The sequence below is a fragment of the Triturus cristatus genome, chromosome 2_1 (genome assembly GCF_964204655.1).
Source record: "Triturus cristatus chromosome 2_1, aTriCri1.1, whole genome shotgun sequence".
In the NCBI taxonomy this organism is placed as follows: Eukaryota; Metazoa; Chordata; class Amphibia; order Caudata; family Salamandridae; genus Triturus; species Triturus cristatus.
In genome coordinates, this window is record NC_140581.1 from 506648889 (window position 1) to 506675146 (window position 26258).

Genomic DNA, 26258 nt, shown 5'->3' on the forward strand with positions numbered 1-26258 from the left:
CCCCTTATTTTTTATTCATAATTTTTAGTTCCCAGACGCATTCATATTTCTCTTGCAACAATTTATTAACATTCTGAATGCAAGTCTTCATCGTTGAACTCTTCACCATCCGTTCCCAGAGTATATCACTTGTGTCCTTGGCTCCCATTCAACATCCAAGTCATCACTCCGGGTTAACTTTCAGTGGACATGCGTAGTCTTCTTATTACTCCGCTTTATTCAGTTATACATGAGGCCCAAATGCACACTAGTGATAAAGTCAGAAAGACAAATTGCAATTTCACAAATAAAGTGGTCACACTGTATACCACCCACCTCTACTCTATTCCCCCTTACTTGCAAATACTTTTCCCGCATTAGCGTTAGTAGAATAGCCTGTTTTCGTTTCAGCCAAGCTGATGCCATGCACGCGAGTCTTCAAGACTCCATTTTAATATCTTCTGCTCATGCGCAAGAATTTCCTTTCAAGCGATAGCACGTCCTCCTACGTAGATGTAGTTAACGCATGCGCAATAAAGATTTCTCGTTTAAAGCGGTTTTAGTCCTTCGGTCATGGTATCTATGTTAGTAAACACATAAGAAATCTTCACTAACCCGCGTATTCATGTGGTGCGCCATAGTTTAACATGAAACAATTTTAATTACTTGTTAGTGAGTTAAAGAAGCGGATTGCTTCTGAGCAAGTCTCTTTTCTATGAGTCCTTGCTCCATCACCTGCATCTTGCTCCACTCGGGACTGTCCCGGTCTGTCCCACTGACTTTGGTGATTTCTCTCTCCCACTGTGCGCCTTCCTTCGAACCAGTCCCAAGCTTCCTCAGGAGTACTGAAGAACCAGACTTTTCCTTTCCACACACAGCTTGGCCGGGAAGAGTATTGCATATTTGATCCCCTTCTCACGCAGGGCCTTCTTTACCTCGAAGAAGTTGTGCTGTTGACGATGGACTTTGAGCATAAAGTCAGGAAAAAAGGTCACCTTGCTATTTTCAAATGCGATTGGCGGGGCTGTTCGAGCCATCAGCAATATGATATCCCTGTCCCTGTAGTTGAAAACTCTTGCCACTATGGTCCTTGGGGGTGCTCCGGGTTTAGGTCTACCTCCTGGCACCCTGTGCTCCCATTCGATCGTGAAGAATTTCTATAGTCTTGTGGGCTGTAAGTAGGTTTTAACCAGCTCCTCAACGAACAAGTCCGTCGCCTGCCCTCTGCACGTTCCGGCACTCCAAGGATTCGTACATTATTCCGTCTGGACCTCCCTTCATACTCATCAAGCTGTGCTTCCATCCATTCATTATGGGCCTGCAGTCCAGTCATCTGCTTTTTGAGAGCCGACGTGTCTTTGACTATGGAGCTGGTAGTTGATTTCACTTCTTAAATTCTAGTGCTCATATTTCGCATATCCGCCCGTATTAGAGAAACCTCAGTGGGGACAGAGTCAATTCTAGTTTCCAACGATGTTCTTACCGTTGTAATGGCCGTCATTATATCTTTAAGGGTCAGTTGTGACGAGTCATCCGTCACTTGCTGTTTCTCTGGCAGTTCTTCTGCCTCTTTCTCTTTCGGGCCCGATCCTTTTTGCCAGGCGTATTTATCTAGTTTGGCTTGCATGGTCGATTTGCCACTTCTTCCTCCAGCCATCTTGGACCCAAGAGGATTCTGAGGTTGTCCTTATGGTAATTCACGGCTCACATTGCTCCGCCAACTATTCGGGACAAATTACTCTTGTGTGCCCGTTGGGTGTTGCTGACCATTCCTGCTATACCCTCCAATATTCTCCTCTCACACCCCCGTCGTTTCACCGTTTTGGTTGTGGGCAATTTCTCTCTGGTGCCAAGATCACAATGTCTGCACCCACCGGACCTACACTAACAATTGCTAGGCCTTCCTCAAACATTCGCCATCCTGGCCGTGTTGTCTTTGGCGGTCATTGTTGTTCCCTGGTGTCGACTGCCCTCTCCAAGGCACAGGAGCCTCCAATACTGCCTCCCCTATGCATGCAGGCCAATTCGTTTTCACAAATTACTTGGGGTCCACTAGGTGCATGTGTTCACAGGCCAACAACGTCTTTAAGTTAAAATTACGTTCCAAAATGTAGGGAGCAGTGTACTACCTCTTGGGTTTAGCACCCGAGGTCTTTCAGCAGGCACACATCTGGGGCCGCAGACAGATCTTAGTTGCTACCGCTAGCACTCCGGGTCACTGCTCCTCTAAGACCTCGCCTCTGCACTGCTGTCGTACCTTTGGTAATTGGCTATTGCGCCACCTCGGTCGCCGTGTTTCCAGGGGTCCTCAGAGTGAGTTTATATTCCTGAGTGATCGGCACCCTCGAGCCTTTGTACCGCAGGCTTGCTGAACCAGCATCTCTCGTGGTGTGCCCTGCACCGCAGCCTCGCCCGGTGCTCTCAGTACGTTACCCTTTCACCTTCCAGGCTGCTGGTGGCTGCGTGATATGGTCTGGGACTACCGAATCTCCCCCACCCCCTTGCGCATAACCACATTTCTAATGATAAACATGAGAAGGGAGTTTCTTTGGAGGCGGGGGTCGTACAACCCCCGGCCGTATTTATTAAAATATGAAAACAAAATTAAAATTTTGAAATAAACACTATTTACACAATTATACGCAGAAACATAACACGACATTTGATTACAATTCATATGCACAGATATCCGATGGCTAACCTTAAACATATCTCTAATACATAGTTTTTCCTATCCGAATCTAACATCTGGACATAATCATACATTAATTACTTCCTGCGTATCCTATTTGGGCCTACGGCAAGGTCGCTAACCGGTGTCAGATCCTTATCAATTAGCCACGCCCTCCCGTAGGAGTTGCGCATGCGCAGAGGGCCCGCTTACCGAGAGGGTACTTCCCCCCCCCCCCCCCGGCTACCCCCATACGTTCCTTGAACTCCATTCCAATTTGGAGGGTCATGCACTCTGCGCCATTTAATGACGTCCATGCCAGTGCGGGGTGGCCAACCAGCCTAAAGAAAGCGTGACTCCCCCCTTTCCCCGCACCCATCCAGCCAACCGGATGTACCGCCCCTGAAGTTATAGGATAGACCCCTTGTCCCTCCTCCTGGGCGACCCCATCCGAGAATGGCGCCGCCCCCTAAGGACCTTAAATTTACTGCTCACCAGTCATGACCTTACCGCCACAGGCCAGCATAGTTGCCCGACTATCTGCCCCCCCCCCGCCCCCCATCCTGTCACTCAGAAAGGTCATGCCCCTCCCTGAAACTCCCTGGCCAAGCTATGAAATTTTCAACACTATTTCATTACCTAACCTAGTCAAGTGGACCACGACTTTTATGAAGCACAGTTCGCCCCTGACTCACCCATGTGCTTCCCCCCCTGTGTTGTAATTTAGGAGATCTGAACAGCTCCCCTATTTTATTGTTGACCCTTTTTACCGAGTTGTTCAACGCCCTCACAGAGTTCCCCCCCCCCTTCCATTAAATTCTGGGTGTCCACTGTGACCAACCTAAGCTGCAGCCCTGGCACTCCTTTGCTAACCAGCCAACCCCGGAGAATATGTCCTCAATCAAGACCCTTCTGCCTAATGTTATCAAGTCGTTTTTCATGGAAAGATACTTGGAAACCACCCTACTCAGTTCTTTGTCTGTATAGTCTGCAGGTGTAAAAACGCTAGCTAGCCTCCTCTGTACTGGAATCTCTGGAATCTATGCTGAGGTGTACCCCGGGCATAGACGTGTCAACTTCCCCATTTCCATGCGAAGTATTCCTACTGTTCTACCCAGGCGTACGGTCCGCAACCCCCCTCCCCCCAGTGTAGGATAACAATGCCAGGGCTGACTGAATCAGACAAAAATTGACAGACCGTCTTGGAGCCACTAAATGGTCTCGATTGATCGCATGTTATTAGCACCACGCTCTAACCATCTGAATTAACCGGCCACTCACAGCCCCTGATATTCATTGCCGATGTAACTATACTCTTGGGGTACTAACCACATAGCGCCCACAGGCTCCCAAACTCTCCCATAAGCATACCAGGGGACTCATGAACTACCGTAACCGAACCAATATGTTCTAGGATAGGTTCTGTGTTGGCTGCAGCCCCCAATATGGAGCATCCCCACAACACACAGTGACCGCTGTCCCGGTCACTCCCCAGTTGCAGGATAATAATGCTAGGGCTGGCTTACTCATAGGGACGCAACATGCTGTTTTGGAGCCCCTACCCGGCCTGACTTCTTAGCCTCGCGGTGCGCCGGGTAATCACGTCGCCCCAGACAATGCTAACATTGCCGGTGAAACTATACCATTGGAAGGCTACCCAAGGAGTGCCCCACAGGCCCCACACTTCTCCCTTAAGCACATCAGGTAAACCGTGAACTACCTGCACCCGAGCACTATGTTCTGGGATAGGCTCTGTGCCAGCCTATCCTCCTACACGGAGCATCGCATCACTGCGCAATGTCCGCCCTGAAAGGCGCCAGCGTGCACAGGCGCCGTAATGGCAGCTAACCGTTCCATGACACGGGAATGGATGTGTCGCTTCTGTCCTTAATACCAGTGATTCGGACAAGAGGTCAAGGTATACACCTTCAAGGCTGCGTACTGCTACCATAACACAAATGGCAACAATTATACCTTTCAACCATAATGCATGTGCAGCTGTCAAGGTATACACCTGTAAGGCAGCGTACTGCCGACTTACCACAAATGGCAACAACAAATGGGTGACAACTATACACTTCAACTATAATGCATAGGGAGCACTGTCTTATGCTAGCACCGATTGAGCCATCCCACTTGATGCCGTCGCTTGCCACTTACGTTCCGGATCCACCGGTACCCTTGATTGTCAACCTCTTGCGGTCCTAGCGGTGTATAGCACTTCCCAGGCATCAGGCGTGGATCGAGTCGTACATAAACGAAAATCAAAGATAAATGATTAGTGCCTTATGCTTTCAGATGCCCAAAACGATTCTCAAGTCAGTGCTACTTCGTGAGACTGTACCCCCCCCCCTTTTTCCCACACCCCAGGCTTTAAAGTGTATAGGTACTGTTCTGACGCCCGCTGGACCCATCATCTGTACGTAAAGGGGAGCGTTAATACTGCCGATACTACACCTGTCTCTAGGTGTGACACCACCAGGCCCCATAATCTGCCGGCCGACGGATGCATTGATACTGCGTGGGTCTGACAACATAGGCCCCCAAATACCCCAAATGTGAACCAGCCCCAGGGAGTTGGTCCAGCGTGACACAACCCAGGTATAACCTGATTATTTCACAGGCCCAAGGCCGTCAGTAATGTGCGACCCGCACATACATGGCACTGTGTAAGTGCACATGCACAATGGTGCATAGGTACAATATGACAAACCCCAGGCATATAATGCCGCATTGTACACGCACCAGGGGAGCGACGGTACCGTGTGATGCCACACGGCCATTCAAGGTACAAGTGCACCGGCACATGGGTGCAGAGATACCGTGTGATCGAATACATCATTGTGCCTACATGTATGCGCATGAGGGTGTATAGACACTGTGAGCAGACACCGGAATCCAGGGCCTACGTGTATAAGCGGACCGGGGCAGATGCACTGTGTGACATAACACCCTCCTACAGCTCACTTCCACTGCACATGGTGTCTAGGGCTTCTTCGCCCAGACCCCTACTTCCTATGTACCACCACACCGCACACACGGATACCCTTGATGGTGTGACAACAAGGCCTGGGAAGTACTGTTTTTTGACGTCATACGTGTAAAGAATATACTTAAGTGACCCTCACCTGAGGCCAGTGCCTAGTGGGCCTGACCTCACAACTATGTAAAGAAATTGCTTAACATGCTAAGCATAACTCAGTAACTAAATAATGTCGCCCAATGTGGAATCCTGTAGCCTACCGAAGGGATAACTTATATGTAAAGAAATGAAGGTATGGACCAACATGGCAATTTACCAACAGTGTGAGCAGGCCCTACAATGATAGGTCTGACATACATCTTTAAAAGGGGCTACCCCGGCGGGTCGCAATGCTGGCGGTACAGGCCCACTAGCAGTACTTGGCTTACTGGCCATGGCACACACCCCTCGTAGTCCCAAAAGATTTTTCACTAAATCGGGTACATTCACCAGAGGACGCTTTCTAGGCCATGTTGTCCCGCTTTGTATGAATGTTCTTGCTGAAACCCCCGAAGCCAAACACTGACACATAATATACTGTTCCAATCCCTGCATACTTCATTCCTCCATATCGAATGACAATGCCCCTACCACAGCTTCCAACAGTGTTACCTAATGTATTTATAATCCAGGCCAAGGCATTGCTTTCAGCCATCTAATGAAGTTCCAAACAGTTTGGAATTGGGTCCAATGTATATGCTGCCTCTACGGCACTGAGTACTGAATTGCATGTACAACCCTTACGTGTTCCCAATTGATCCGAAGCCTGTAATGTTGTAAAACTCAAAGCAATCTACTATATCCTTTGGCTTGTAAAGCAAACCATAATTCCTAAGGCAATGATCTAGCTTCAGGAAGTAACATTAAACCTATTACGCGAGGAGCGTTCGCCATCCTTTTCATTAATGTATGGCATCTATACTGCCGCATTAAGTTGAACGCTCATGCTTTCATTAGGGAAAACTATAAAAGTAAAGGGGCGGTAAACATTAAGCCGCCTTATTCATCTGCGATCAGACTCACAAATTGAGAGCTCTCAACATAAGACCAAATGCATTACCTCCGGATCCTTGGAAGCAGACTCCCTTAAGAGCGCCCCGCCAGTCCCATCACATAAGGAACATTAAAACCTAAAGGCGCTTAGCATAACACCACATGCACCAAATGCATTACCTCAGGATCATTGGAAGCAGACTCGCTTGAGAGCGCCCCGCCAATCCCATCACATAAGGAAAAGTGAGTACAAGCAACAGTCCACATGGGAACAGTGGTAGGACATGACTTAAGAGCAAGACCGCAGTATCCTGTGGCAAGGCCCATGGTCGATGGAGACAGGGGGCAACCCCCATGGTGCGACAAGCATGGAGAGAAGAGTGGCACCTGAAACCCCTGCAGGACGGGTAGCTAGAGAGAAAGCACAGTCAGCACCCTGTGGTTATTAGTCCGAGGAGGTAATCAGCTGATCTCGGCGTGACGTTGGGGGCTGCGGTGCTGAGGGTTAGTGAGGATTTTGAAACACAGGCCTCAGAGCAGGAGTCCTCAGATGGCTATTCTCTCAGGACATCAAATGAGTTTGCATGATGGTGATGCGCTGCTATCTCCACCACTTGTGCCTGTTCCACTGCTGATTGTTCTGGTTCTGGGCAAATGTGCTACATCCTGCAGCGTCGACATCGAGGTTTAGGTGTTACCTAGGTGTCATCCTCGCATGTGGTGTCAGCAGTGCGGGTAAGGCTCTTTGCACGGAGCCAGGTCCAGACATCCTTGGTGAATATAGGAAAGGAGTCACCATCGGTAACCTTAAGTTTCGCCGAAAACAAGAGCGCATAACAAATTTGCAGGTCGTGCAAACGTTGTGTGACTTTCATATAAGAGTCACGCTGCAGTAGGACCTACAAAGTATAGTCAGGGTAGGCCTCAGTAATTGCGTTCCCAAGTTTACTTACCGAAGGGGACAGCTGGCCTATTGTCGATTCTGATTAATTTACTCTATTGGACAGCTTGCGGTGTTCCACACGCAGGAGGCCCATGTCAAGGGACACGGTATCAATCTTACTTTCCAAAATAGAATGTAATACTTTGCTTGTGGACCATCTCTTTGAGATGTTGTAATGTGTTCATGTGTGGAGTTTGGTATATGATGAGGGTGTCTCTGTGCCTGCCTCTCAATGCGCCGACCTGCTGGACCTGTTCCACCCCATCTGAGCATAAGACATCGGAGTGTCCCCACAGGCGACCGGGCGCGGCAACAAGACGAGTTTCAGTACAACCAGGAGGGCCACAACCCGACGTAAAGATGCAAATAGTCTGGAATGCGGTCCCCTACAAATGACAAGGCAAGAGCCACAGGGTAGAAGAGTAGTCCACCAACTACAGCAGCCGCTCACAGACCTCGGCACTGTCGCCGGTCCCTGAACCCTTACACCACCGGCGCGCCACAGTTTGATATCTACAGGATCCTCAGCGTACTTGATGGTTTTACATTCCGATACTGAGGCCCACAGGCACGACCAGGCAGGAAGCCCAAGCAAGGAGTCTCGTGCGGATCAGTTCATGTAGTGCGCCAAAAGACTGCACAGTGCAGAGGGGAAGGTCCCATGCGGGAATGGCAGTAGACCCTGCTGGCTCCCCCCAGTTGTCCATGGGCTTTCCAAAGCGTCCAGAGATGGGGGAGGGCAGCTCTTACTGAAGCGCGAGTCCCCAGATTGTAAGGCCCCGTAGCATGTAATGTACCACCCAGCTTACCCCCACAGGTGGTCACGGGTCAAAGCAGGCAGGTCCTCCACAATAGGAGATGCACAGTCAGTGTCCGAGTTCCAGCAGCCCCTCAGAGGACAGTCCTGTAGACCCCAGTAGGAAACCCAGTCAGTGGCCCCCACAGCAAAGCCCACAGCTCGCAGCAGCACCTCAAGACCAGTCACCAACGTGAGACCTCCCGGCAACCTATTGGCCGCTTCTCTAGGCACCTCCAGGCAGCCAAGGGTTTCCAAGTGGTAGGTCGTCGAACCAGGCCCGGTAGGCGTGGGGCCCCTCCACACAGGAAGTGACAACCAGTACCATTAAGTGCTGCGCAGCTCAGCGCAACACAGAAGGCAGCGGGCCCCCCTAAGAGCCTCTGTTAGGTGTTGGTCCCGTTGTGTGGACTATTCCTCTTCGTGGCTGTGGCCGACCCTGGGTAGAATGATGTGACAGGTATGCAATATGAAGCAGGCCCAGCCCGGTCCCAGTCACCATAAACACAGTCCATGCCAGTGTGAGCTTGGGCTCTGGGCTTTCAATGCTGGAGGTGGAGGGATGCCAGCCAGGGGTAGTTATGGGTCACACCACAAGCCCTAGACGTCAAGCCAGTCCCATGGGCAAAGTTGCGAGAACGCAGGGGTTAGCAGACCCCATCGTGCATATCTCATAGGCTGATCCTGGGCCCAGAGTAAATTTTCATTCGGGAGAGGCCTCCACTCAACAGGCTCAAGAGGCGGGGGCCAGAGCGTTGTCAGGAAACAGCCCCTACGGTGCCTGCACGTCCACCAAGGCACGGTCAGGCTGGCTAGGCCAGTTTCCAAGCTTTAGCCAATGGCCTACCCATAGCAGCGGGGTGCTTCTCAGCAGACGCTCAGGACACGGCACCAGCACAGGATAGATACCGCAGTGCCGTCCTTCGACAGTCGGGTATGCCAGCTTCCGCAGCTCATCCAACAGCGGGCGTCCATGAGCCCCAGCCCGCAGCGTTGCGGGTCTCGGCAGCATTTCCAACACAGGCTAAGCACATCACCCTGGTCCGCTCTGGTCACTTTGCGGGCCGAGGTCGGGAATCACACCCTCCAGGGTGTCCTGGTGTCGCCGTCAATAGTCAGCGGTCTCGCCAGGGGATCAGTAACGCCTTAATAGCAGGATGATGTTCAGGCCCGGCACAGGGTTCCTCAGGGAGCGTCCACTGTGGCTGCCATCTTGGCCATGCCCCAACCAAACATAATGTTTACGTTACATTCTAGTTGTTCTCTGTGGATGCATTTCTGACTAGGAGATGCAAGAGCTTCACTGTAGATAAGTTCTTCTTGAGGGAGTTGATCTCCAGATTCGGTTTGCCAGCTTCTTTAGAATCAGATAAAGGGATTCGTTTTAAGAACGATTTGATGAGAATTCTGCTCAGTACATTGAAAACAGATCAACATTTTTATTATAGTTATCAACCAGAAGCATCTGGAGTAGTTGAAAGAGCAAACAGAACTCTCAAGTCAATGCTGTCAAAGATGTGTTAATCAACATTTATGAAATGGACAGATGCTTTGCCATTGGCATTGATGAGTATAAGAAGCAGCCCTAATATGATGTCTTGACCCTTGTGGGTTCTCAGGAGGCAAATGCTGCAAGTTCCTGGGTTTCTTACTGCAGCACTTATAAACATTTCTGATGATCTTGTGTTGGACTACTGTAAACGTTTAGCAGATGTGGTGTGACCTATTTCTGATAAGGTAAAATGGACAACAGCGTTATCAAGTGAGGAGCTGAGCCATTAACTGGTTCCTGGTGACTGGATTGTGGTGACCTCGGAGTTCGTGCTGGACTGCCTGGACATCTAGTTGGAGCAGGGTGAAGATTGATTTGCATGGGTGTGTATCCACACTGAGGTGCATGGTGTACTAAATAGCGTTGAACTGGGATGGTGCCCTGAGTAATTACCAGTGGCTGAGATTTATTCAAGCGTTCCATTCATCTCTTTTGTATACTGTGGTGAAGAAGCACGTGAGAAAGCTGCCTGGATGATGGGTGACATGGACCCCACCAGTTTATCCGTGGGACAAATATTGCTGTGAAGTGTGCAGGATTCTCTCAGTGGATTAATGCAACTCACACGAAGAGTTTGAAGACTGCAGATGATGAATTGGTGACACCTACCACTGATTCACAGTGTCAAACTCGAGTTTGCTACATGGATCAAGAGGGGGCACAAGAAAGCAAAGTAGAAGAGGCACTAGGTGTGTGACAGCCAACTGAGCAAAATCATTCAGCAAGAGTGTATACAAAAGTCAAAGTTTTCAAAAACTCACATGGAAGATCAAGTTGTTCCAGTTTAAAACTGCGTAGATTATTTGACACGTGAAGAAGGTGTAGCAGTTGTCACAAATAGGTCTGAAGGTTAAAGGTGATTACAAGATTGTTTGACTGAGAGCGTGAAAGGATGGCAAAAAGCATCAGAGAGTCGCAGTCTCTAAACAGTTGGAAAAAAACACAAAGCAAGAGTTAGAGCAAGCAGAAGCAGATATGAGTCACAGGGAATCAGAGCTGCAAAAGTGAGAGTCCTGAGTAAAAAGTATTTAGTACCTGAATGGACTTACTTGGCTAGGATCGAGCCAGAGCTTCCATGAACTTGTTGTAAATTGAGATGAAGAAAACAAATGCTGAATAATAATTTTTTTGATGGAGAGCTGAAGACAAGATTTCGAATTGTTTAGTTTTTGGAAGTTTCCTTAAAAACGTCCATACATTAATTCCTTAATTAGTCTGACTCTTTGCTTAAAGATTAATTTTGAACTTTGCTTTAGGTATCAGTCGAAGATTGCAGGTTTCATATGAACATTGTTTGAACTAAATCTGTGACTTATTGATTTTTGAAGATATTGACGTCACATATAGTACACGTTTTACTTTTTTTAAATTTTGTTTTGTTAGATTTTTGTAGAAAGGAGTCATGGCCGAAATTAAGAAAAACTGTTGTATTGCTTTGAAAGTGTTTTCTGTAGTTTTCCTCATGATAATTTGAATGGGTAGCCTGTTTTCTTCAGTAAGAAAGGCCTCCCCTAAATCTGAAATTGAATCTACTGATACTACATGATACTAATGTTTATGCTAGTCGGTTGAAGGAGTATTTAGGCATTATCAATATCTCAATGATTTTGTATGAACATATTTGGCTGTTTCAGTTTTAGAGGATTTGCACCTTTGTGTAGCAGATTTTTTAATATTAGTGTTTAAACAAGTAAATAGAAGCCCGGTGCTGTTGTTCACCCGGGCCCACATGTAAAGCTCAGGTGGACTATATGGTGAGTAGCCCTCGTCTATACCATCATTAATATTTACTGCAGAGGGAGTAAGTTATCACTATGCAATATGTAAGTTGAAGGACATGTATTAACAGTAATTAACCTGCTAGAATGTAAACTATTTGATAAACCAATATAAACTTCAGAGGGTCCCTGTACTACAAAAGTGGGGTAAGTAAGCAGGGATTAAACAGTTCAAAATACAGAAAATGAACCCCTATTAAAAGGATAACATCCCCATTACCACAGAAGAAATCAGAAGAAATTTTTTTTTTATATAGCTTTTTCTTGCATTTTTTTATTATAAAAATATAGAATTATTAATCAATTTTTTGTTTACACATACATGATTTAAAATATTTTTTGTATTTCAAAGATATTCATTAATAGCCAGCTATTCGTCAGGCTACAATCAACGAGGCAATACAATTTACAGACAAATAAACAAAACATAAAAATGACAGTCAGTGCAAAAAATCAAACAAAATACCATATGAATGTTTAGACCATACAAAAAATACACACAAAAGAGAAAAAGACAAGCAGACAATTTGGCCTGTCAACAGGTACGCCGACGCGTGTTTCGGAGCCTTCCTTCTTCAGGGCGTTGATGGCATTTCAAAGGACAAAAGAAAGTCAACTAATCATAACACATAAACAATCATTCATAATTGACAAAAAAGAATTGACTTTCTGTGCCTCGAAAGTGTAATCTGTGGAGGAAGAGATATCTATGTTATCCTTTTATACACTACAATATACAAAATACACAATAACAAAATATTTAAAGGGAGCCAATACACCAAGGAGAGTTAACACGCAAATTAATTGGAAAGATGAAAAACAATAAAAGGAAGCGATTATTATATACAAATAGTCAAAGAAATTACGACAACACAACTAAAACTCAGTACAAGGAAGCACTTTCCAACTACAAAAAACTATTAATAACGGAAAAAAGTAAATTTTACATTAATCAAATCGAATCCTCCCAAGACTCCACGAAACAACTCTACAAAGTTGTTACCAAATTATCAGGTTTAGACACACCCCCGTCACTAGCACCAACTCAAATCCTCTGTGATAATCTTGCCAGTTTTTTTCAAAACAAAGTCATGGACATTTACTCCAGTTTTTCTGCACAAACCACTATGTCCAACATTGACCCTTCTTCAAACAATAGTTCAACATCTCAAAACAACATCCAGGACGACTCTCCCTCCTTCTCAGAATTTAAAAAAATCACAAACGAACACATAACTGACCTCATCTCTAAATCCAAATCCGGATCTCCCAACGACCCTTGCCCACCCAATATAATAAAACTCATTTCAGAAACTATAGCCCCAGAATTGGCCAAAATCTGCAACTCCATGTTTGAAACAGGAATATACCCCTCCATCTGGAAAGAAACAGTAATCAGACCTCTCCTAAAAAAACCTAACCTTAACCCCTCTGATTGTTGCAACTACAGACCCATAGCAGGTCTCCCTCTGCCAGCAAAAATCATAGAAAAGGTGATGAACACTCAGCTGGCCGAATACATCGAAAACAACAACTGCTTAGATGAAACCCAATTCGGATTTAGGAAAGGACATGGAACTGAGACAGCTCTCATCAAAACAGCTGATGAAATACGAACAACTATGGATAAGGGTGGAGCTGCAGTCTTGGTGCTGCTGGATCTTTCAGCAGCATTTGATACGGTGGACCACTCAATCCTAATTAACCGTATCTCAGCCATAGGGATTAAAGACAGAGCCAAGGCCTTATTAGCTTCCTTTCTAGCCAATCGATCACAACAAGTAAAATTGGGCAGTTTTCTCTCTCCTCCCTTTTCCCAACCATGTGGTGTCCCCCAGGGCTCTTCATTGAGCCCTACGTTGTTTAATCTTTATGTTGTAGACCTTGCTAGAATCATAAAATCACACGACCTGCGACTTTCATCTTATGGTGACGACACCCAGATCGTTATAGAAATATACGAAAATGGAAATTCAATCGCAAAAAATTTCAAAAAAGGAATGTCCACCATCTGCACTTGGATGTCAAAAAACTGTCTGAAACTAAACTCCGACAAAACGGAGGTGATGATCTTTGGAAAGCCACACCCCAGCTGGTCGACCTCCTGGTGGCCTGAGGAACTAGGCTCCCCCCCGGTTCCGGTCACTAGAGTCAAAAACCTTGGAGTTTTATTTGACAATAAATTATCATTCATGCCACACGTTAATTATATCACTTCATCCTCATTCTACACCATCAGAATGATAAAGAAGCTTCTACCCTTTCTTCCTCCTAGCGCAGGAAAAACTCTTGTTAGTACCCTTGTCATGTCTAGAATAGACTATTGCAATGGACTTCTTATTAATGCACAAGAAAAAGTCCTGAAAAAATTACAAATGGTACAGAATGCCGCAGGTAGGATTCTCTCAGGCACTCCCAAATTCAAACCTATCTCAGGAGTCATACAACAGCTCCATTGGCTACCCATCAAAAGCAGGACTAATTTAAGGCATTATGTATAGCCTATAAATCAATCCACAGCTCAGGACCCGAATTCCTTAAGAAAAGCTTTTGCCTGTACAGACCCAGCAGGAACTTACGTTCTAGCTCTTATCAGCTGCTAAGGGTTCCTAGAACCAAGAAAGCCACCTGGGGCGACAGGAGATTTGTCGTGGCAACAGCCAAACTGTGGAACAAACTTCCGTTTCATATCAAAAGTGCCCCTACACTATTATCTTTTCGGAAGAACATAAAAACATGGCTATTCCAATAGTACTCTCTGTCTCTCCTGACTGTTTTGTTTAAGTTGTCCTATAGCGCCGAGACACCCCCGGGTAGTTGCGCGCTCAATAAATTGCTTAAATAAATAAATAAATAAATAAAGAAAAAGAAGTTTAGGGAAAGGAAGTTAAGCACTCTACAACCATGAAAGAGTGACAAACAGGAATGTAGAAACACCATATCGTGTGACCCTAGGAGAAAGGGTGAATAATGAAAACACAATACACACTTCTGAATGTCAAAAAAAGTTCACGATCAAATAGACCAGGAAATGTGGTAGGCTCTGGGTAATTTGAAACCACGGTAAACTCGAAAGATAATCAATATCAGGGTGGTCGGCCAGTTCGACAGTATATGTCCGAGACTAAATAGGAAAAATGCATCAGAATTAATCTCAGGGGGCTTTGATAGCGATTAGGTATATGAAGGATATGGCAAATGGAAACTCGCCACAACATGCGGACCCTAAAATGGGGGCTTCACAACCAATCAATAGAACTTACATAGAACAATATAGAAGTTCAGGGAGCAATGAAAGCCTCAGCTCATCAGGATCGGATATGGCTGACAAAGAAAGGAGCCGTCTTGCTCAGGTGGAAATCGCGGTTAAGCCTTGAATCAGGGTAATCTATAAGGTAAAAACACGGAGCCCTGATAAATAAACACTACGGTAATATGACGGAAAATAGGTAAGAATAAACCCGCAGTGCGGTACATCACGCATACCGAAGAAAAACTTTCTTAGATTGTTAGTTAAAAGAATAGAGTATAACTAGAACTTACATAAAGCAGAATAATGGTTCTGGCGAAGATAAGAACTTCAGGTGATAAGGTCCAGAGATAGCTGACAAAAATTGAAGCCGTCTTACTCTAGTGGGAATCACAGGTCAGCCTTAAATCAGGGTAATCTATGAAAGAAACAGCCAGGCCCTGATAAGTAAGCACTTCGATAATATAAAGAAAAAGAGATGAAAATAAGCCCGCTATGCGGCGCATCACATATACTAAAGAAAAGCTTACTTGGCATTTATTTTAGAAGAAAAGGATCGTATGAGACGGATTCACGGGCGGCACCTAGTCGATATCAGCAACGGCGGATCTAACGAGTCTCTAGTGGAGAGACCTCTTAAATAGTAAAGGTAAGATGAGAGTAGAGGCGGGAGAGACAGAATAATTCTCACCTGATGGCAATTTCGTGAGTTCCGAAGTAGCAAAGTGGTAGATTATAATACCACGGAAAACTAGTTTTCTACGGCCGCCATCTTAAAGTGGAAACTATGACTAAGTAACACCATAAATAAATAAATACAGAAATCAGAGGCCCTAGTGAAAGCAAAGCTAATAATCAAAACACCTTGTAAGGCGGAGGGTAATTGCACAATAGCGAAATCCAAATGTAATCGCTAATCTTTATTTAAAAATACGAACTGGCAGCAGTCGCCATCTTGGAACGGGCAATCAGCAATGCTATATGGATAATAGCTCATAACGAAAAACAAAGAAGAGAATAAAAAAACAATAACAAACAAGGTAAAAGTCAGACGACACATAAAGAAGAACAAGAGGTATTATCACAATACCAACGACAGATGAAAAAATGCCAAAAAAATTAGCTCATCTAGTAAGTTCGTATAAAACGAAGATAATTATCTGATGACAACCATGGATAGTCTGGGTTAGGAAACTCCAAGAGAAGGATAGAGTCAGTGAAGAATAATGGCTGGCTAAAGTTACAAAAAGACACTACAAGTAATAAGATGAAATAGCACCCTACTGTAAAAAGATGGTAATGAAGAAGTCTATCACAAAAATAAAGGTAAACGCTGGACAAGGATGACGAAAAATATCTCAGTAGATCGCGTTTTCCCAGGGGAGGCATTCATTAAGACCATCATCGAACGTCCGAAGGGTGAAAATCCAAAAGACTTCTCGTTTCTTTCTATATGCTTCAGTTTTGTTGTCCCTGGGTATTTTAACGCGTTCCAGAATAAGCCATTGGAGATCTTTAATCAGATGCTGTTTCTCAAGCCAGTGTTTGACAAGAGGAGCTACTGACTGTTTGGTATTAATAGAGGATTTGTGTTCGCCGAAGCGGACACGCATCTCTCTGCCGGTCTCCCCCACGTAGCCTTTACCACAGGGGCACAAGGTTAAATAAATCACGTTGGTCGTTCTACAATTAGTCATTTCGGTGAAGGTCTTTTTACCCCATTTTAAAGTAGGGGTGGTTTTAACAAATGGGCATGCCTGGCATCCACCACACTTGTGGGTACCCTGGACAGCTCGGGAACCCGTAATGGAACGTTGGATCATAGGGTTTTCATTGGGCATAATAGATTTGACCAAGATGTTTCTAAGGTTCATATTCCTTCGGAATGCAAAGATCGGTTTGGGAAGATCTGTCTGTAGATTGCCAGAGTTAAGGATGTGCCATGATGAGTTGATTGCTTGGCGCAATTTGTTATTGAAAGTAGAATGCTTAGTGACACAGACAAGTTTCTCTTGTGGATTTTTACTTTTGGGCATCAAAAGAGAGTCGCGGTTATAGTATTTCGCCCTTTTATAGGAATCCTTAATTATCCTATGTGGATATCCTCTATTTTTCAATTTAGTTTTTTTTTTTTTTTTTTTTGGGTTCAATATATTTATTTTTAGCATTTTATCTTTGTAGAAAATTGAGAAAATCATTTTAACTATCTGCAGCTTGCTGCTGTGCTCTGAGGAAGCTTGCTTTCTTCTGAGCCACACGATCCTTTTTCTGAGCCAGAGACAGTTTTGCACGATTCCACCTCTTCTTTTTAACTTCTTTTGCTGGCTTCTTTTCATGAACTGGATTCTCACGTATACCAGCATGGGCTTTTTTGTACATTTCTTCCATCTGGTCGGGTGCAACATTGTTCTTAATGTATTGCGAGAACTGTTTTTTATACGCATCCTCGTCTTCCTCCATCAAATAGCGGATGTAGTCTGCTACATTTTGTCCCAGGATGTGCTTGCGGTGGACTTCGGCATTAAACTCTTTGCTTTCAGAGTCATAGCCAGGGAACCGCTTTGTGCTATGGGGAATGGACAGTCCACCATCCACTGCTCCCTTGAGGGCTCCAAAAACTTTGTTTCCAGTGGTGGTTCTGGCAAGGCCAGCATCCAGATAGCAAGTAAAGGCACCAGGTTGCCCATCTATGCTCTCCACGTTGTATTCATCACCGGTCACTTCCACTTGGCCTTCATAGATTTTGTCCAAGCTAAATTTATGGAGAATCCTTCGAGCCAGCAGCAAACCGGTGCAATAGGAGGCAGCATAGTTGGTAAGTCCAACCTTCACACCATACTTGGGAAGTTCATGTGAATAGGCTGCAGCAACAATCATATCTCCTTCAATCCTGGCATATGCAACCTGGCAGATTATATCTCTGTTGGTAATGCGCACAATCATTCGGTACTTGGGAGTGTTGTACTTGTTTTTGTCCTGGATCACCAACCGTTTACGGGCATAATAATCAGTTTTCCCCTCTCTCCTCCGACGGAACTTGACCTGGTACCTCTTGAAGTAGGCCTTGTTCTTGACAACTTTCACAAACCCCATTTTGCACTTTTCTGTCCCGTGTTGCCGAGGACAGGGGAGTCACGGCACCGACGCTGGGCCCCCGCAGCACTAGGAAAAGCTTCAATTTAGTTTTAAGGGTATCTGCATGGTCCTCAAAGGATCGCATACTGGTACAGTTCCTGCGAAGACGCAGGAACTTACTAAAAGGGAAAGTCTTTTTGACTACGCGGATGGAAGCTGTGGTATTGTAAGAGGGTGTTGCGGGCCGTTGGTTTGGTGTATAAAGATACTTCAATATGATTATTGACGGCCTCTATCCAAATATCTAAAAATTCAATTCTTTTGTTACTCGTTTTGGATGTAAACTTCAAATGTGGATCACAAAGGTTAATCCAAAGAATGAATTCAGTAAGTTGCTCTTCCATCCCTCTCCAAATAAAAAAGATGTCATCAATGAATCTACAGTAATGGGTAATATTCTCGGAGAAAGGTGCCACTTCGTTGTAAATAAACCTTTTCTCAAATACCCCCATGTAGAGATTGGCCACATTTGGAGCACAAGCTGCTCCCATGCTGATGCCTAATGTCTGTTTGTATACAGTTCCGTCAAATTCAAAATAGTTCTCATTGAGAACAATAGCAAGGCACTCAAGAATAAAAAGGTTATCAAGATCACTTGTCCCCTCATTTAGGACACTGCTAACAGCTTCCAATGCACCAGTAAGGGGTATATTGGAATAGAGCGCCTCGATATGCATCGAAACCAAGAAGTCAGTAAGGGGATTAAATTCAATACCCTCTATTTTAGAAATAAGATCTCCCGTATCTCTAACAAAAGCTGGCAGGTTACTAACTAAAGGGGCCAGAAACACGTCAACAAATTTTGAGAGGGGTTCGGTCAATGAACCAATAGTAGAGACAATAGGTCTGAATGGGGGCCTATCCAGGCTTTTATGTATTTTGGGGAGGCCATACAAAATGGGGATCTGAAAGTGTTCTTTATTAAGGTATTCAAATTCTTGATTACAAATACTACCCGTATCTAGTGCTCTTCTAGTGATCTCGAGGATATTACTCTTAATTCTCTGTGCAGGGTAATTATTAACCTTGATGTAATTCTCAGGGACCTTAAGCATGTTATTTATTTCAGTTTTGTATTGGTCACAATCCATTATGACGATACCCCCGCCTTTGTCGCTAGGTTTGATCGTGATATTCTTATTGATAGCCAGTGATTTCATGGCTTGGTATTCGTCATAGGTGAGGTTGTAAGGGGGTTTAGGTACAAATTGCATCATCTGTTTGATTTTCTTATTCACCACTCTTTCAAAAATCCCGACCTCAGGACCCACCTCTTCTAAACTAGGGGTGAATATAGATTTAGGTTTCAGTCCAGATTTGTTCTCTATCTCTCGTACCTCACGATTTTCAAAAAATCTATGCAGACGAACTTTACGAAAGAAAGATTGTAAGTCATGGTTTAATTCAAATTGATTAAGACCTGTACTAAGAATGAAAGAAAGGCCTCTAGTAAGTAGATCCTCGGTATGTATGTCCAGCCTAACCCCCGAAAGATTAAAAATAGGGATAGCTTCGACCTGGAGTGAGTGGTCTATTCTCTCCAGTATTGGTTGCGTCTGGTTTGGAGGAACTGGGGAGGGTTGCTCTCTGTATGTTGGTAACGACCCCTCTCCTGGGTTCTGTATCTCCCTCTCATATTCCCCCGTCCGTTGCCTAAAAAACGGGAATTCCTCCTCTGTCCTTCATATGCACCTCTCCTATTGCTGTAATTGTCGAATGAACCATGACTATCTTCACAATCTGATCCAGACGTGTCTGAGAAGGTAAGGATTCTGTTGCTGGACCAATATTGTCGATCTGGCTGGTTGGTAAAATCTCTAGAGCCATTGTAATATTGTGGTCCTAAATAAGGATAGACTCTTTCCTCAGAGAAGTATCTTATATCCTTACGTAGTTTTTCCGTCTTTTTCTTAATGAGATAGTCACTAAATGAGGTCAGTTCAGTGTTAATATCGTCAAGTTTTCTTTTAGCATCCTCTACTGGGTTGTTTTTCTTCATGGTATCCTCAAGCTCAGCAATTTCCTTCATGAGTACTTCAACCACTTCTCTGGCTGTTTCAATTATCAGAATCATGAAGTCTCTTGATCATTTGTTAGCTATAAGTGACCAACGCTCAAGAAATTTCCTTATTTCTATAAACAGGCCTGGGATGTTTCTAATTCTAAGGCCATTTGGGTTCACTCCGGCTTTAAGGTATTCGATCATGAATTCTGCGTGGGACTGAGTACGTCTCGCTTTCTTTTTGAGATTAAGTAATCTAAACCACTCTTCGTTTTCTCCTTTGTTGGTGGGGCCCGAGCTACCAGGAGTGGAACTGTCACCATTGAGTCTAGCAAAGTCCTCGTCAGAGAACCCGAAGGTTTTGATTTCATCCATGTTGGCTATTATAATAGTCTCGGAGAGGATAAGATGTACCTCATGCAGGAATATGTAAAGTAAGATAAAGATAAATAATACCTGAAAAGGGTACGTGAAAAGATAACGCACAGTGAGACAGATAAACAAATCGAGAATGTATACAAGAGTAATAAGAAGAATAAAAAAAGAAAAAAGAAGAAAGAAAGAAAAATAGAAACTCTCCAAAAGGCGTGATAGGCAACCAAAAAATAATAATAAGGTAATTAAACCCTCACAGCAACGTGCCGGGAATAAAGCAATATAAACTTCAGAGGGTCCCTGTACTACAAAAGTGGGGTAAGTAAGCAGGGATTAAACAGTTCAAAATACAGAAAATGAACCCCTATTACAAGGATAACATCTCCATTACCACAGAAGAAATCAGAAAAAAAAATAATTATATAGCTTTTTCTTGCATTTTTTTATTATAATAATATAGAATTATTAATCAATTTTTTGTTTACACATACATGATTTAAAATATTTTTTGTATTTCAAAGATATTCATTAATAGCCAGCTATTCGTCAGGCTACAATCAACGAGGCAATACAATTTACAGACAAATAAACAACAAAACATAAAAATGACAGTCAGTGCAAAAAATCAAACAAAATACCATATGAATGTTTAGACCATACAAAAAATACACACAAAAGAGAAAAAGACAAGCAGACAATTTGGCCTGTCAACAGGTACGCCGACGCGCGTTTCGGAGCCTTCCTTCTTCAAGGCGTTGATGGCATTTCAAAGGACAAAAGAAAGTCAACTAATCATAACACATAAACAATCATTCATAATTGCACAAACAAGAATTAACTTTTTGTGACTCGAAAGTGTAATCTGTGGAGGAAGAGATATCTATGTTATCCTTTTATACACTACAATATACAAAATACACAATAACAAAATATTTAAAGGGAGCCAATACACCAAGGATAGTTAACACGCAAATTGATTGGAAAGATGAAAAACAATAAAAGGAAGCAATTATTATATACAAATAGTCAAAGAAAAAGAAGTTTAGGGAAAGGAAGTTAAGCACTCTAGAACCATGAAAGAGTGACAAACAGGAATGTAGAAACACCATTTCGTGTGACCCTAGGAGAAAGGGTGAATAATGAAAACACAATACACACTTCTGAATGTCAAAAAAAGTTCACGATCAAATAGACCAGGAAATGTGGTAGGCGCTGGGTAATTCGAAACCACGGTAAACTCGAAAGATAATCAATATCAGGGTGGTCGGCCAGTTCGACAGAAGGCCGACTAAAAAGGAAAAATGTATCAGAATTAATCTCAGGGGGCTTTGATAGCGATTAGGTATATGAAGGATATGGCAAATGGAAACTCGCCACAACATGCGGACCCTAAAATGGGGGCTTCACAACCAATCAATAGAACTTACATAGAACAATATAGAAGTTCAGGGAGCAATGAAAGCCTCAGCTCATCAGGATCGGATATGGCTGACAAAGAAAGGAGCCGTCTTGCTCAGGTGGAAATCGCGGTTAAGCCTTGAATCAGGGTAATCTATAAGGTAAAAACACGGAGCCCTGATAAATAAATACTACGGTAATATGGCGGAAAATAGGTAAGAATAAACCCGCAGTGCGGTACATCACGCATACCGAAGAAAAACTTTCTTAGATTGTTAGTTAAAAGAATAGAGTATAACTAGAACTTACATAAAGCAGAATAATGGTTCTGGCGAAGATAAGAACTTCAGGTGATAAGGTCCAGAGATAGCTGACAAAAATTGAAGCCGTCGTACTCTAGTGGGAATCACAGGTCAGCCTTAAATCAGGGTAATCTATGAAAGAAACAGCCAGGCCCTGATAAGTAAGCACTTCGATAATATAAAGAAAAAGAGATGAAAATAAGCCCGCTATGCGGCGCATCACATATACTAAAGAAAAGCTTACTTGGCATTTATTTTAGAAGAAAAGGATCGTATGAGACGGATTCATGGGCGGCACCTAGTCGATATCAGCAACGGCGGATCTAACGAGTCTCTAGTGGAGAGACCTCTTAAATAGTAAAGGTAAGATGAGAGTAGAGGCGGGAGAGACAGAATAATTCTCACCTGATGGCAATTTCGTGAGTTCCGAAGTAGCAAAGTGGTAGATTATAATACCACGGAAAACTAGTTTTCTACGGCCGCCATCTTAAAGTGGAAACTATGACTAAGTAACACCATAAATAAATAAATACAGAAATCAGAGGCCCTAGTGAAAGCAAAACTAATAATCAAAACACCTTGTAAGGCGGAGGGTAATTGCACAATAGCGAAATCCAAATGTAATCGCTAATCATTATTTAAAAATACGAACTGGCAGCAGTCGCCATCTTGTAACGGGCAATCAGCAATGCTATATGGATAACAGCTAATCACGAAAAACAAAGAAGAGAATAAAAAAACAATAACAAAGGCACAGAAAGTTAATTCTTTTTTGTCAATTATGAATGATTGTTTATGTGTTATGATTAGTTGACTTTCTTTTGTCCTTTGAAATGCCTTCAATGCCCTGAAGAAGGAAGGCTCCGAAACGCGCGTCGGCGTACCTGTTGACAGGCCAAATTGTCTGCTTGTCTTTTTCTCTTTTGTGTGTATTTTTTGTATGGTCTAAACATTCATATGGTATTTTGTTTGATTTTTTGCACTGACTGTCATTTTTATGTTTTGTTGTTTATTTGTCTGTAAATTGTATTGCCTCGTTGATTGTAGCCTGACGAATAGCTGGCTATTAATGAATATCTTTGAAATACAAAAAATATTTTAAATCATGTATGTGTAAACAAAAAATTGATTAATAATTCTATATTTTTATAATAAAAAAATGCAAGAAAAAGCTATATAAAATTTTTTTTTTTCTGATTTCTTCTGTGGTAATGGAGATGTTATCCTTTTAATAGGGGTTCATTTTCTGTATTTTGAACTGTTTAATCCCTGCTTACTTACCCCACTTTTGTAGTACAGGGACCCTCTGAAGTCTATATTGCTTTATTCCCGGCACGTTGCTGTGAGGGTTTAATTACCTTATTATTATTTTTTGGTTGCCTATCACGCCTTTTGGAGAGTTTCTATTTTTCTTTCTTTCTTCTTTTTTCTTTTTTTATTCTTCTTATTACTCTTGTATACTTTCCCGATTTGCTTATCTGTCTCACTGTGCGTTATCTTTTCACGTACCCTTTTCAGGTATTATTTATCTTTATCTTACTTTACATATTCCTGCATGAGGTACATCTTATCCTCTCCGAGACTATTATAATAGCCAACATGGATGAAATCAAAACCTTCGGGTTCTCTGACGAGGACTTTGCTAGACTCATTGGTGACAGTTCCACTCCTGGTAGCTCGGGCCCCACCAACAAAGGAGAAAACGAAGAGTGGTTTAGATTACTTAATCTCAAAAAGAAAGCGAGACGTACTCAGTCCCACGCAGAATTCATGATCGAATACCTTAAAGCCGGAGTGATCCCAAATGGCCTTAGAATTAGAAACATCCCAGGCCTGTTTATAGAAATAAGGAAATTTCTTGAGCGTTGGTCACTTATAGCTAACAAATGCTCAAGAGACTTCATGATTCTGATAATTGAAACAGCCAGAGAAGTGGTTGAAGTACTCATGAAGGAAATTGCTGAGCTTGAGGATACCATGAAGAAAAACAACCCAGTAGAGGATGCTAAAAGAAAACTTGACGATATTAACACTGAACTGACCTCATTTAGTGACTATCTCATTAAGAAAAAGACGGAAAAACTACGTAAGGATATAAGATACTTCTCTGAGGAAAGAGTCTATCCTTATTTAGGACCACAATATTACAATGGCTCTAGAGATTTTACCAACCAGCCAGATCGACAATATTGGTCCAGCAACAGAATCCTTACCTTCTCAGACACGTCTGGATCAGATTGTGAAGATAGTCATGGTTCATTCGACAATTACAGCAATAGGAGAGGTGCATATGAAGGACAGAGGAGGAATTCCCGTTTTTTAGGCAACCGACGGGGGAATATGAGAGGGAGATACAGAACCCAGGAGAGGGGTCGTTACCAACATACAGAGAGCAACCCTCCCCAGTTCCTCCAAACTAGACGCAACCAATACTGGAGAGAATAGACCACTCACTCCAGGTCGAAGCTATCCCTATTTTTAATCTTTCAGGGATTAGGCTGGACATACATACCGAGGATCTACTTACTAGAGGCCTTTCTTTCATTCCTAGTACAGGTCTTAATCAATTTGAATTAAACCATGACTTACAATCTTTCTTTCGTAAAGTTCGTCTGCATAGATTTTTTGAAAATTGTGAGGTACGAGAGATAGAGAACAAATCTGGACTGAAACCTAAATCTATATTCACCCCTAGTTTAGAAGAGGTGGGTCCTGAGGTCGGGATTTTTGAAAGAGTGGTTAATAAGAAAATCAAACAGATGATGCAATTTGTACCTAAACCCCCTTACAACCTCACCTATGACGAATACCAAGCCATGAAATCACTGGCTATCAATAAGAATATCACGATCAAACCTAGCGACAAAGGCGGGGGTATCGTCATAATGGATTGTGACCAATACAAAACTGAAATAAATAACATGCTTAAGGTCCCTGAGAATTACATCAAGGTTAATAATTACCCTGCACAGAGAATTAAGAGTAATATCCTCGAGATCACTAGAAGAGCACTAGATACGGGTAGTATTTGTAATCAAGAATTTGAATACCTTAATAAAGAACACTTTCAGATCCCCATTTTGTATGGCCTCCCCAAAATACATAAAAGCCTGGATAGGCCCCCATTCAGACCTATTGTCTCTACTATTGGTTCATTGACCGAACCCCTCTCAAAATTTGTTGACGTGTTTCTGGCCCCTTTAGTTAGTAACCTGCCAGCTTTTGTTAGAGATACGGGAGATCTTATTTCTAAAATAGAGGGTATTGAATTTAATCCCCTTACTGACTTCTTGGTTTCAATGCATATCGAGGCGCTCTATTCCAATATACCCCTTACTGGTGCATTGGAAGCTGTTAGCAGTGTCCTAAATGAGGGGACAAGTGATCTTGATAACCTTTATATTCTTGAGTGCCTTGCTATTGTTCTCAATGAGAACTATTTTGAATTTGACGGAACTGTATACAAACAGACATTAGGCATCAGCATGGGAGCAGCTTGTGCTCCAAATGGGGCCAATCTCGACATGGGGGTATTTGAGAAAAGGTTTATTTACAACGAAGTGGCACCTTTCTCTGAGAATATTACCCATTACTGTAGATTCATTGATGACATCTTTTTTATTTGGAGAGGGATGGAAGAGCAACTTACTGAATTCATTCTTTGGATTAACCTTTGTGATCCACATTTGAAGTTTACATCCAAAACGAGTAACGAAAGAATTGAATTTTTAGATATTTGGATAGAGGCCGTCAATAATCATATTGAAGTATCTTTATACACCAAACCAACGGCCCGCAACACCCTCTTACAATACCACAGCTTCCATCCGCGTAGTCAAAAAGACAGTATCCCTTTTAGTCAGTTCCTGCGTCTTCGCAGGAACTGTACCAGTATGCGATCCTTTGAGGACCATGCAGATACCCTCAAAACTAAATTGAAGAATAGAGGATATCCACATAGGATAATTAAGGATTCCTATAAAAGGGCGAAATACTAAAACCGCGACTCTCTTTTGATGCCCAAAGGTAAAAATCCACAAGAGAAACTTGTCTGTGTCACTA

At 43.3% G+C, this 26258-nt stretch overlaps 2 protein-coding genes across 2 annotated transcripts in view; one reads left to right on the top strand and one right to left on the bottom strand.

Annotated features, from left to right (window-relative positions):
• The window catches only part of FAM151B (family with sequence similarity 151 member B), a 520233-nt gene that overhangs the window by 129146 nt on the left and 364829 nt on the right, over positions 1–26258 (top strand). The gene's annotated exons all lie outside the window — the stretch shown is intronic.
• Positions 17130–18151, bottom strand: LOC146865566 (large ribosomal subunit protein uL18). The gene has a single exon (XM_085632399.1). It carries the CDS (start codon positions 18075–18077, stop codon positions 17184–17186), a length of 894 nt encoding a protein of 297 aa, XP_085488525.1. The 5' UTR covers positions 18078–18151; the 3' UTR covers positions 17130–17183.